This window comes from Sebastes fasciatus, chromosome 10 (assembly GCF_043250625.1).
Source record: "Sebastes fasciatus isolate fSebFas1 chromosome 10, fSebFas1.pri, whole genome shotgun sequence".
Taxonomy (NCBI): domain Eukaryota; kingdom Metazoa; phylum Chordata; class Actinopteri; order Perciformes; family Sebastidae; genus Sebastes; species Sebastes fasciatus.
In genome coordinates this window covers 33,240,104-33,254,049 of record NC_133804.1, presented here as the reverse complement: position 1 = coordinate 33,254,049, position 13,946 = coordinate 33,240,104, and the positions used below count along the sequence as shown (strand labels likewise).

At 39.6% G+C, this 13,946-nt stretch overlaps 1 protein-coding gene across 1 annotated transcript; it reads right to left on the bottom strand.

Moving 5' to 3' along the window:
* Positions 1-886: 886 nt before the first annotated feature.
* Positions 887-12,475, bottom strand: tmco6 (transmembrane and coiled-coil domains 6). The gene is made up of 19 exons (XM_074647581.1): positions 12,249-12,475; positions 11,115-11,221; positions 10,919-11,031; positions 10,644-10,827; positions 10,443-10,547; positions 10,201-10,292; positions 9,980-10,096; positions 9,753-9,867; positions 8,295-8,475; positions 7,784-7,878; positions 6,679-6,846; positions 6,456-6,590; positions 4,589-6,372; positions 4,292-4,431; positions 4,035-4,151; positions 3,402-3,458; positions 3,167-3,313; positions 2,965-3,078; positions 887-2,575 (listed from the first exon to the last, which is right to left on the bottom strand). The coding sequence occupies exons 1-13, from the start codon at positions 12,337-12,339 to the stop codon at positions 6,352-6,354; spliced, it is 1,524 nt and encodes a 507-aa protein (XP_074503682.1). The 5' UTR covers positions 12,340-12,475; the 3' UTR covers positions 887-2,575; positions 2,965-3,078; positions 3,167-3,313; positions 3,402-3,458; positions 4,035-4,151; positions 4,292-4,431; positions 4,589-6,351.
* Positions 12,476-13,946: the final 1,471 nt, after the last annotated feature.

Genomic DNA, 13,946 nt, shown 5'->3' with positions numbered 1-13,946 from the left:
TATAATATTATGACTTTACTCTCGAAATCTCAGATGTATTTATTTTTCCTCAATGTGGCACTAATACTCCGTCGTACCATAGACCTACAACAATGATAAATAAAAATTAAAATGTAAACAAAAAACAGTTATTCATTTCCATTTTTATAAATCCACAGTGAGCTACAGGAGAGGAGCTGAAGAGCCGCAGGTTACAGATCCCTGCAGTAGGGGGTATAATAGTTAAGAAGACGCGATGACTTTAAGTGTGGTGCACGGCTGTGCTGCTCATCCAAGTTTACCACAACCTTTATGCTGAGCTCCACAGCAGGAGTGATTTCAACAATAAATGCAGCGTACACACAAGTTTGAATCAGTCCCGAGGAATTAAACAAATGCTTACTTCATGAAATGTCTGTGGAAATAACCGAACTGGGATGATGCAATGTGCTTACACAACAGCCATGGGGAAATACTGAAAGCATTTAAGGACAGTCCAGCGATCGCACTATAAATGTGTTGCTCCAACACTGGATTAGAACCAGAGTAGCACTTTGTTTTAAAACACCAACAAATGTTCTGATACTGATCAGTTTGGTAACAATAAAATATTATTTTTTCATCTTTAAATCAAGGTATTAAATTATACATATTTTAATATACCCTAAAATGTCCAACAGAATTAAAGGTTGGGCTTTTAACTTGGTATCTTAAACCTAAAACAAAGATCCTGATTATTTGCTGGCCATCTAATAAAGGTGTTCAAAGTCCTCTTGCAGGTGCAACCTTTACTACAGACAGTCTATAATTAACAATGATAATTACTCTACAGTGTAGTTTAACTTGTGCAGACGGTACTGTATGTGTTAGTGCAGTCTATGCATACGATCATCAATCTGAGCATCGATTTATTTGATCATTTTATTGTTTATTTAATTAACAAAGACAATATACATTACAGTTATTGCACAAAAGCTAAATAAAAATCTGTGTTTTTGCACACATTCACAGCCAAACGATGTCAACAGGTCCCCCCCGCCCCCTCCCAGGCTCTTCACATATCGTATCACAGTCATGTAGATGAACACGCTGAACTATATCAACATTTACATTAAGCCGTAAGCTTTGAAGAATATGCTGGATGGATGTCTGTAAGGATATTAAAAGCCAAATGCATTCAAATATATTGTAATTTATTTCTTAAACATCTCTAAAGTTGTGATCACAGTTGAGTGTATGCAGAGGTTCACATTGATTATGCAAAAATTAGTTTAAAAACGATGCCCGTACTGTGATAATAATGATGATGCCACACATGTTGATGACATAAGGGTTATTTAGCAGAGTGTTTACTACCATAAGACCCATTCAGTGAGTACACAACAGTGGTTACTATGTTCCCTTAATAAGTGCATGTCAAGAAGATGACAGGAATCACTTTGATTCCAAAACAAGCTTTACCAAAAGCAAATAAACGTGGTTCAGTGATGCATTCCTCACTGCGGTTATACGTACTGTAGATGTAGGGAACTAAATAAAATCTGTGACTGAGGCTTTATAGGGCTACTGCCTCTAGATCAGGGGTCAACAACCTGCGGCTCCGGAGCCACATGCAGCTCTTCAGCTCCTCTCCAGCGGCTCCCTGTGGATCTTTAAAAATGGAAATGAATAACTGTTTTTGTTTACATTTTCATTTTTATTTATCATTGTTGTAGGTCTATGGTACGAAGGTACGACGGAGTATTAGGGCCACATTGAGGACAAATAAATAAATCTTAGATTTCGAGAATAAAGTCATAATATTATAAAGTAATAATTTAGGTGAAATTGTTTTTTTTTTTTCTTCTTCTTTGAGGTATTTATTTATTTTGACTTATCTTTTATTTTCTTTGTTTTCTTTGTTAGATAAGTGAAATACATGAAATGTCATGTCTCTCTTTCTTTGAAATTCTGACTAAACATTTCATTGTATGATTTAATTATTAATATTGTTAGTCTGTCTGTATGTGTATATATGTATATATGTCTATATATAAAAATTCAATAAAATATTTAGAAAAAAAGTAGTAATTTACATGTTATTTTCTTTTTTTACTCGTTAAGTTATGACTTTATTCTTGTAATATTACGACTTTTTTTCTCCTAAATTTAGGACTTTATTCTCGTAAAGTTTTGACTTTTTTCCCGTAATATTATGACTTTATTCTGGAAATCTCAGATGTTTTTCCCCTAATACTCCGTAATACATTGTCTCTTTGGCCCTCACTGCATTAGACTTATATACTATATACTTAGACTATAAACTGTGTTACCTTCATCACAATGATCAGATGTTTTGCGGCTCCAGACAGATTATTTATTTATTTTTTGCCAAAAATGGCTCTTTTGACAGTAAAGGTTGCTGACCCCTGGTCTAGGTGGTGTAATAACATCCACATTTGATATACTGTACAGAATGACCACACGTTTTCTTTCACAGGATAGTTATGCTGCAGGAATAAAACCAGCGTTAGTTATTGTAGGATAATACTTCAAAAGGTTGAGATTAGTTTGGTGTTGTGTCCCTCGGTGGTGGCGGGATGTGCTGGATAATAACCTGTTGAAGATACGGAGGTGGTACATGTTAGAGAAGAGGACAACGAGAAGGCAATGACATGATGACTGACACACAGCTGGTGAATAACATTATTTATCAGATGTCATATAAATGTATTGGCAAATTTATCACCATGATTTTATAATTGCATTTCAGTTTAATTCTGGCTTTGTGTCATCTGTCTTATGTTGTTTGTTTGACTAATTGTTGCTTAGTCGATGCTTCTTCTGGTTAAATAGAAAGACATTACTATTTGGATTCAGTCAGGGACTCTTTTTAGTGAAGTTAAGATTATATATATGAAGGAATTCAGTTTCAAGAAAGAGGCTATACCTTTCAAACTATCAACCATTATGTTTTAGATGAAGTAACGATGCAACATTTTTTACCTGAGTGTGTGTGGATTTCAGAGCTAAACGTGCAACGGTAGCCAAGAAGATGAGAAGCCCCAACACACACAGAGAGGAAGTCAACAATAGGCCTTCAATAGCAAAAATCTGGTTCTAAAGCAAGAGAAAGTTTAAGAGAAAGTTATTCATACACATTGAAAATACGTCAAATTAGCCTAAAACAATATGTGCTGTAACTCACCCTTGTGTAAAGGGCCCATTCATCATACTCATAATGATGGTACCTGTACCAATGGTGGCCATACATTGTAAAGAGGGAAATCCTGTAGCCAACGGAGACTATGATTCCCAAAAGTGAAACCACATACATCGCCAAACACACGGTCGCCTGGGAAAGATCAAGTTCAACAAGGTCAAGTGAGTTATAGATAAAAGTTAAACACTAAAACAAGATCATAAAATCATAATATACCTACCAACTTCTTGGATGGATGTATCTCCGTGTAGATCGACAGGATTCCACAGGTAAGAAACTTAAAACAAACAAACAAAAAATGATCACATTGTTTTTCCTTTGTCATTCACATAGTACATATACTCATATACATACATGGGCCTAGTACAGGGGTCGGCAACCTTTACTATCTAAAGAGCCATTTTAGGCAAAAAAACAAAAGAAAAATCTGTCTGGAGCCGCAAATCATGTGATCATTGTGATGAAGGTAACACAGTTTATAGTCTAAGTATATAATATATAAGTCTAATGCAGTGAGGGCCAAAGAGACAATGTACTACGGAGTATTAGGACCACATTGAGGGAAAAAACATCTGAGATTTCCAGAATAAAGTCAGAATATTATGAGAAAAAAGTCATAATATTACGTGAATAAGGTCCTAAATTTACAAGTTTATCAAATGTAAGTGCTTCTTGAGCCTAACTACGTGAATTTGAAGATTAATAAATCTTCTCATTAAACTTTCTGCAAATAAGCAAATTTACCAAAATGTTAAAACTGTAACTTTTGAGACCAAGTTTTCAGGGGCGTTAAGGAGCCACTCTGACACTGTACATCGTCATTTTGAAGACAAGTGAGCCAAAACGTATGTACCAGAGCTCCCTGCCAGAAGGGAATGTAGATCGCAAAAGAAGTGCGAATTTGATCTGAGCCTTGGGCCAGCACGAATCCCATCACGACCTCTGCACAGCCAAACATCAGGAGGACAATCTGGGAAGAGAGACGGCGAAGGATGGAAGGATGGAAGGATGGATGGGTGTTAAAGTGCCGACGGTAGAAGAACAGTTTGCGTAAACATCCAAGTTCACATAACATCATTTCTGTGGCCCCTGGATGGTCTGATGTGTTACCCCAAGACTTCTGGGCTCTCTTTGGACGAAGCGATGCAGAGGTTTGCTGGCATTCAGCAGCTTCTGGTCTGTCGCCTGATTTCCATCCTTTCCTGTTGTTCTCTCTCTAGCTGTTGACTCAGTTCCCTCCATTGCACACACTGTGTTAGGTTGTGCAAGGAGAGCAGAGGAATTAATCAAACCAGATGTAAATACTCTCCTCTACTAAGCAGATTGTTAAAGAGACAGAATTAGTCCAGATGACCTGCTGATACCATACATGGCTGTAAACACAGTCTCAAAGAATGCGTGACCCACCTTGTTTTAGCTTTTCATGCAGAGGAGCAGTGTGAATGATAACGGGAAGGGAATGTTGTGGGTGGAAAGAGGAAGTGGGGGGAATTTGAGACTTGCTTTTTTTTTTTCATTAAGGGGAGGAGCTCAACACTTTTGTTTTCAAGTTCCTCCAAGTACAGACTGAGACTGTTCCTCACTGTTACCAGTACAACGTTCACCAAGTCGAGTTAAAACCCCACTGAGATCTGTGTGGAAATCCACGGACCACAAATCAACTATGTCAAATGTTAATATGAAAACAGTAGAATTGGTGATTTTAAAAAGATTCAAAAAGGTACTAAACACAAGAGCCATCTATTGATGCCGATATGTCTCCCTAGGTCAGGGGTCAACAACCTGCGGCTCCGGAGCCACATGCGTCTCTTTAGCTCCTCTCCAGTGGCTCCCTGTGGATTTTTAAAAATGGAATTGAATAACTGTTTTTATGTTAACACTGTTTTTTTATGACTTTATTCTCGTAATATTACGACTTTATTCTGTAAATCTCCGATTTTTTTCCCTCAATGTGGCCCTAATACTCTGTAGTACATTGTCTCTTTGGCCCTCACTGCATTAGACTTATATACTATATACTTAGACTATAAACTGTGTTACCTTCATCACAATGATCACGTTTTGCGGCTCCAGAAGGATTTTTGCCTAAAATGGCTCTTTCGACAGTAAAGGTTGCTGACCCCTGGACTAATGTGTCTCTCTGTGAATTAACCTCAATATTCTGAGTTCAATAATAATAATACGCGTCCCACCACAGGCTTCATTACCATGTTTATTTAATGTATAAATTCTACAGTCCTCAGATTAAATCTTCCTTTGCACCGGTGATATCAACAATCTTAATTTTGATTTTTTTTGCAGGTGGATGTGGACAGAAGTAAGGCTGCAACTAAAGATGTCATTATAATTTAATCAATTATAATGATGAATTATCAAAAATAGTTGCTGGTTATTTTTCTGTTGATTGATCTGTTAAATAGACTAAAATCGTTTCAGCTCTCAAAAGATTCACGAGCATTGATCAGAATAATATTCCTGAGGTTTGAAGGCAGAGCAACAGCTGGATTACAGTCCAACAGCTGGATTACAGTCCAACAGCTGGATTACAGTCCCAAGCGTCGGATTAGCTGAGAAGATTGATCTGATCATTATTGTCCTCATTATCATAACCCCTTATTTAGTCAATAAACCAAAACAAATGAAACTTAAATATTGCTATCCAGATGAATATATTACTATAAAATATTTCTTTAATCTGTAGTGAAGTTGATATTTATCAATTTATTACATATTTCATGAATGTACAGTCATTAATGAGAATGTGTTATTGGCTCAAAATACATGATACTTTTAAAATCCGTCATCATCACAAAAAACAAAGGATGCTTTTGCATCACACTCATTCTAGATATTTACAGTCAGTCTTATACAGACATCCTCAGTACACACAGGAGCTGTATACACCCGTCTTCTTAATATATATATGTGACAGACAAAAAGACTACGGAGTCTCGGATATTAAAAAAATAATACTTCCTCTTCCTTTACATTCATTAAAACACCTTTGATAACACTGAAGATCGTAAAACATTAAAATACCAGTGATCATATTCAAAGGGTATTAAAAATGACTTTAAATATAACAACATACCAATGCAGACAGGTGTGTCTGCATGGTATCGGTGACACTCCGTACCCCATAGGTGTGAGTTTGATGCCTCTCCGGTGCATCAGGAACGTGGGATGTTGTCCTGCAACACAACAGACGATAGTCAGTTATTTTTTAATTCTGAATTAATACAATTCAACAAACAAGCTGCATCAGAGTGTTTACCGAGCGACGGGATGAGCAGGACAGCGGGGGGTGCTCCAGGAGGTGTGTTGCTCTGAGTCGAATCTCTCCCTCACTGTTGTACTGAACGGCTTCTAACAGTGACAGCCCGCCTTGCCTCACAAACTCCTCTGCCACCTGAAGGGAAGGAACAACTTGGGTAAAAGTTGTGACAACTACAGAAGCTTGCTAAAAGCTAATCACTGTCTGGTTCGGTTATCCCTACCTGTGGACCGCTAACTACCAGCATGAACAGGACATCCATACTCAGGGTCACCATCTCTTGGTCGGCCATTTTAAGCGTGGCACAGAGTGCAGACAGCAATCCGCGATGTGCCAGCTGGACACAGAACTCCTTTTTCTTGTGGGCAATATTTGCCAGAACCCTCAGGATCTAACGAGGATAGAACAAGAAGGAACGGACCAGAGAGAGGGAGCGTGTGAGGAATACAACAAAAACAAACACATTGTTCATCATTAAAGGGACTCTATGTAAGAATCAGAAATGTCTTGTTAACAGTGACACCTGTGGCCGTTAAGTCAACGAAAGTCAGCGTCCTGTTGCTCCCGCTTGTGCTCGCTCTACATAGACATGAACGAGCATCGCTCAACACAGTGAGGCGACACACGTCAGCTAAAAGCACAATATCACTCTATATTTCAGCTGCTTGGCAGTAATGTTAGCTGACCAGACCAAGGTCTCTCCATGAATCAATGCTGATCCTAGTGTTGGCTTTTCCCGCCTCAGCCTCCCGACCGCGGCCGGAGGGAACAGGGGAGACGCCGGAGTTTTGGTCGGAGACGATAACGTTTCTCTCTGCGGAGCCCCGTCACTTCACAAGACACGGGAAACCTCTGTTGGTCTGGAGGAGCTGCAGCAGTTATTTCTGCACAAACGTCCACTGAACATTCACTAGATATTCTCAGAGCTAAACTAACTCTTCTGCAGTGTGGAGTGAGCAGCATGCACGTGAGAGGTGGAGCGAGAGAGTGAGTGAGAACGAGTGCGATGTGTGAGTGAAGGCAGGCAGACGAGCAGAGTACAGCAGAGACTCCGGTCCTGGAGACCAAAGCTACGGTCTCCCCCGCGTCCTCCGACCGCGGCCAACACTGTTTAACAGACGGGCTTCAATAGATGCAACTTTGCGTTTTGGTGCTTCCGTGTAGTTTGTGTTGGAGTCTGAGTCTGAACAGCGTAGCCACACGTGAGCGTGCATGGGACACCGACCCACAATGATTTATATGTTTAAGAAGTTACAAACAGTCCCTTTAAATGCAACAATGACAAGGTGAAATGTTCTATGAAATATCAAAGTTTAGTTTGCACAGACCATGGTATTGATGCCTTGAGAGAAAGGGAGGAGCTGGATCAGTCCAGGGACCAAGTTGAGAGTCAGCAGAGCAGAGCAGAGAGCACTGGAGTGAGCTGTAGCAGCGAGATGGAAAATGCATTGGAACAAACTTCATTACACTCATGAACTAATAAATATATCAATCATCAGTACATCGGGAAAAGACAGAATTTCATATCCTGACGAGAGATTTTCCTCCGCAAAACTGAAGTTTACAGTAATATGAAGATAAATCTGGTACCATGTATATTTCAAAAAGGGATAAAAGGGGCACATTTCCAGGAGGACCACAGTAAACTGTTTTTCCACAAACTACACTGTTACGACAAACCAGCTAGATCTTCTACCCTAACTACGGACAAACTTAAACGGAAATGAAAAACCTTCACGCTGGAAAAGTTTATTTGAATTACATTAAGACCTGTTCTTTTTTTTTAATCCAAGTTTGATTCAGCAGAGATCAGGTGTGACGACGACAGACTGTTCAAACCTGTGAGGTTGTTGAGGACCCAGGCGCTCTCTCTAGCCAACGCTGGCTGAGTCTGCAGGTAGGCCTGAAGAAGTGCACACAGAGCGACCACCACACGAACGTCACCCACTTGAGTGTTGAGGTCTTTCACTGGACAGGAGGACAGCAGGTTTCCCACGCACCTCAGCAGAGGACAGATAAACTGGAGAGGGAGGACATGTCAGTTAAACGGTTGCAGCCTAAAGATCACAAACGGTGTATACTTTATATTCTGGCTGATTTTCCTGAGTAAGGTTTATCATCACTATGAAAATCAATTAGTCCTTTAGATAAGTACTTCATCACGGTGAATATTTACTCACCTTCATTTATTCATATGTCAAAGTAAAAATATATATCTTTCTTTTTTTGTCAAAGTTATAACGAGATAATATAGATACAGGCCGATACGGTGTATTGCAAGAAAAAACAAAACCACATATTTAGTCTCATAGTTTTAAGTTTTGGTCATCTGTTTTTAGGTTGTCTGATAACACGGCTGGTGAATGTGATGCTTTTCAGCAGCAGATTGAATGTCAAGGCTTCCTTGAACGCACCAACAAAGAACAACATGCAACTGCTTTTCTGATGAAATAAATAAACACATAAATAACATCTTAAATTATTCACTGTCCCAAGCATGTTTCAAATCTCTAAATACTTAAAGGGACTCTATGTAAGATATGCTCAGAGCTAAACTAACTCTTCTGCAGTGTGTAGTGTGCGCGCATGCACGTGAGAACGAGCGCGGTATGTGAGTGAAGGCCAGCAGGCAGAGGAGCAGAGACTCCGGTCCTGGAGACCAAAGCTACGGTCTCTCCCGCGTCCTCCGACCGCGGTTGGGAGGCTGAAGCAGGAAGAGTTAACACTGTTTAACAGACGGGCTTCACTAGATATAACTTTGAGGTTTTGGTGCTTCCGTGTAGTTTGTGTTGGAGTCTGAGTCTGAACAGCGTAGCCACACGCGAGCGAGCATTGGGACACCGACCAGCAATAATGTATAAGAGTGTAAGAAGTTACAAACAGTCCCTTTAAGTTATGGTTTGAAAAAAAGTTCTGCAGTGATAAAAAGTACGGGTTCACATGATTTCTTTTAAGACAGTAAAAACAGAACATTTTATTTAACCTTTATTTAACCAGGTTAGTCCCATTGAGATTAAGAACCTCTTTTCCAAGGGAGACCTGTCCAAGACGGTCAGCAGCAAGAACACAAAGTTGCAGACACAAATAGAGATAAAATACAATTCACAAAAAGCACTAAAATTTGCATTAAAAGAGAACTATCTAAAGACAAATGGGGGGACGAAAAGGAACTTTTCTGGGAGTCAGCTGTACAACAAGCGGGCTTAAAACATTGGCATGCCACAGAGTCTGCTTCTAAAGCCTTCAAACAAAGACAAAGCAAGAGCCTTAAAAATCAACAAACATGAATTTCCTTACCAGCTCCATTCCTTCTTCTTTGTTTCCTTCAGCCACGGCTCCACCTAGTGACACTAACAGGGAACTGCACTGGAACAGGGCCCCTTGAGCCAACAGCTCTCTGTTGTCCTTCATGCTTTGGGGTGAGATAAAGGCAGAAGAGACACAGATCATCAATGTTATGATTATTACAATTACACTGTTTATGGAGAGATTACATATAATGACAACGTACTTCTCTCTCTCACCTGCACGTGAGGTAGTGCAGACACCATGCACACTCGATGGCAGGTGCCAGGCCAAACTTTGGGTCAGGAGTCAGGACCGATAGCAAGGTTGAAGGTAAGCTGGAGGCAAGGACTGTCCTGCAGACACAGAGGAAGACTATCATAAGAACAGTGTTTAACGTGAGCAGAACAAAAGAGAAAAACAGCAACGCAGAGAGTTGAGAGATAACTGGTGTCATTACGGGATTATTTTCTCTGCTGCGTCTTTGGTCTGGAGAAGCTGAGAGAGAGTGAATCCCACAGCTTCCACCACCGCGAGGTTATGTCTCTGGTTCTGGACACAGAAACATCAAGAGGGACATGTTAACATCACTGTATTTCACCCCGTGTGACACCAGTTCAGAGCTATGAGAGAAACACAGTGAAGATATTGATGTGACTGAGGTGTTGTTACAATGTTGATTAATGAATCTTGTTAGTTTACCTCTATACAGTTGGCCAGAGCTGGTATGATTCCCTGAGCCAGGAGTTTGTCTTTTACAACATCACTGTCTGGGCATAAATTACCCAGCGTGTAGAGACACAGCTCCTGTGTGTACATGAACGTAAACACATGGAAAGTGAAAAACCTCCTGCATAATTAGGTGATGATATTACACACCGCCCGGTACGGGTGGCTACTCACGGTGAACTTGGTGCTCTGGCCAGACAGGTAGGTGAGCAGGTAGGGGGTGGCAGGCAGACAAGCTGGTGCCACGTCGTTGTGGGGCGAGTGAGACAGCTCATGGAGGCACCGGACGGCCTGCAGACGGCGCGGAGCATCAGAGCCGGTGAGGAGACCAACCAGAAGATGAATACTGTTCTCCTGCCTACAGGGATTTATACACAACCATGACACATGAGAAAATACAAATGTAATTTAAACTCCGTTGATGGATGCGACAAAAGTTACCGCCATACTTGATGAAGGTGCGCTGAGCTGACGGGTCGCGGAGAGCTTTACTCAAAGCTTTCATGTGGGCCTCCCTCTCCGGCCCGCCGTGTTGAAGTTTGTGGAACAACCCGACCACATCCTGGAGGAAACGAGGAGCAGATTCAGACGGGAGCTTGACCTGACCGAAAACATTATCTATCACAACGTCTGTCCGTCTCTCACCTGTTCTCCTGAGGTAGTGTCCATGGTGACCTCTGGCTGGTCCTCATCGTCATTCAGCAGGAGTCTCCTGCTCACAAGCTGTCTGTCTCTGCGGGCTTGTCTCAGTGCTACAACATTTAACACGGACAAATATCACATCACCTTCTGCTTCAGTCATCTGAGAGTAGAGCTCCTTACTCCCTACGTGCCACCTTGTAACCTGAGGTCCTCTGACTTGGCTCTGCTGGTTGTATCCATGCAGGTCTAGGCCGGTGACTGAGGGTGACGGGGTCTTTGCCATCAATGCCCCCTAGACTCTGGAACAGCCGACCTCAGGACCTCAGGTTAGCCAGCTCTATTACACATTTTAAATCTCTTTTAAAAACACATTTTTATAAAAAAGTTTTTTTGTAACTCCGTAAGGCAACAGCTTGGTGCACCTTTACCCACACCTTATATTGTCCTCCTTTGGCATATGTGTTGATACAGTACCTCTGGTTACAGGTTTTAGTTTTCTCATTATTGGGTCTTTGTTCTTTTATTGTTGTTTTTATTTTGTCTGTAATTCATTGCATCTGTGCAAACACTTTGTAATTATGTTTAGAAAGGTGCTATACCAGGGGTCAGCAACCTGCGGCTCCGGAGCCTCATGAGGCTCTTCAGCTCCTCTCCAGAGGCTCCCTGTGGACTTATAATAATGCAAATGAATAACTGTTTTTTGTTTACATTTTCATTTTTATTTATCATTGTTGTATGTCTATGGTATGACAGAGTATAATACTTTATTAATATTTTGGGATATTTCAAAAAATAATTGTCTGATAATTCATTAATGTTTTCTGATATTTTACTAATATTTTTGGGATATTTTATTAATATTTTTTTTTTATATTTAACTGATATTATTTTGGATATTTCACTCATTTTTTCTGACATTTTGTTAATATTTCACTGATATTTTGGGATATTTTATTTGTTCGACACTTTAATGTTGCAGCTGGTCAAATAGTCCATATAAGTGCAGTACTTCAGTGAATGTACTTGGTTACATCCCATCCACCACAGCTAGTGGATGAGCTCCTGCTATCATCCTCACAGGTGTTATAATGATTCTTTAAACCCAGTTTGAGCTGCTAATAACCATCTTTAACTCACCTTTCTCCTTCTCTCTCCTCTTCACCTTCATCTCCTCTGAGCTGTCTGCTGCTCGACCAGCTTTGTGACGGACTTTGTTTAACCTCCACATTGTTTATTATGTTATAGGTTTATAACTGAGCAGTTAAATCAGTTAAACGTTAGTTAATTCATGTAGAGCTCATGCTGGAGGATGTTATGGTGATTATCGCCACCAAACCAAACACAACCGGAAGTTCTTCTTCTTTGGTGTTTTTTTGACAGCCAGTTGAGCTGCTGCAGCGCCATCTAGCGGACACATGTGGTAGAGACAGGTACTACACTCAACCAGTGAATACTTTAGTGCAGGTGTCAGAGGTCAGGGGTCAGGGGTCAGCAACCTGAGGCTCTTCAGGTCCTCTCCAGTGGCTCCCTGTGGATTTATTAAAAAAATTAGTGGAAATGAATAATTGTTTAATTATTTTCATTTTTATTTATCATTGTTGTAGGTCTATGGTACGACGGTACGACGGAGTATTAGGGCAACATTGAGGAAAGAAAATTCTGAGATTTCGAGAATAACGTCATAATATTACGAGAATAAAGTCATAGGTTTACGAGAAAAAAAGTTGTAGTATTATGAGAATAAAGTCATAATATTATAAAGTAGTAATTTTACGTGTTATTTTCTTTTTTTCTCATAAAGTTATGACTTTATTTTCGTTATATTACGACTTTTTTCTCGTTAAGTTATGACTTTATTTTCGTTATATTACGACTTTTTTCTCGTAAAGTTATGACTTTATTCTCGTAATATTACGACATTTTTCTCGTAAAGTTATGACTTTATTCTCGTAATATTATGACTTTATTCTCGTTATATTACGCCTTTTTTACCGTGAAGCTATGACTTTATTCTCATAATATTATGACTTTATTCTCGTAACATTACGGCTTTTTTCTCGTAAAATTATGACTTTATTCTCGTAATATTACGATTTTTTTTCTCGTGAAGTTATGACTTTATTCTCGTAATATTACAAATTTTTTCTTGTAAAGTTATGACTTTATTTTCGTAATTTACGACTTTATTTCTTGTTATACTACGACTTTTTTCTCGTAATATTATGACTTTATTCTGTAAATCTGAGATGTTTTTCCCGTCAATGTGACCCTAATACTACGTAGTACATTTGCACTTGGGCCCTCACTTCATTGGACTTATATACTATATAAAAAGGGAAAAAGTCCAGAGTTCTCGGAAGTTCAAATCAGTGTGATGAAGGTGCTCTTTGGTGGGGTACACAGAGTTGTTGTTTTTTTGCCTAAAATGTCTCTTTTGATAGTAAAGGTTGCTGACCCCCGCTCTAGTGTAACTATTTAATGTTATACAGACTATTTTATAAAGTAAAAGGCAAAACAAAATGCTCACCAGTTGTACGAAGCAAAGAGATGAGCTGAGTGTTTAAAGCTGAGAGTTTTAATGTCCTCCATAATGTGTCAAACTAGATTCATTGGAGACTTTAATAGGAATAATACAGTTATCAATACTGATGATATTCTTTAGAGGCAACAATAAGACATTTATATGTTCATAATAGTATCTGTATTTCTAATGTATACTTTGTTATAATACAATATAAAGCCCTGCATGTTGATCCGTGTATTTAAATCACTAGTGTGTGCTGCCCTCTAGTGGCGACAGCGAGGAACTGATCAATTAGTCAAAATAGCGTCAAT

Coding starts and splice junctions, on each gene's coding strand:
- tmco6 (XM_074647581.1), bottom strand. CDS start 12,339: ATGTGGAGGTTAAACAAAGTCCGTCACAAAGCTGGTCGAGCAGCAGAC. Junction 8,476..9,752: donor AAGAAGAAGGAATGGAGCTG/GTAAGGAAATTC, acceptor CTCCCTCTCCAG/TTTATCTGTCCTCTGCTGAG. Junction 7,879..8,294: donor GGTCCTCAACAACCTCACAG/GTTTGAACAGTC, acceptor TCGCTGCTACAG/CTCACTCCAGTGCTCTCTGC.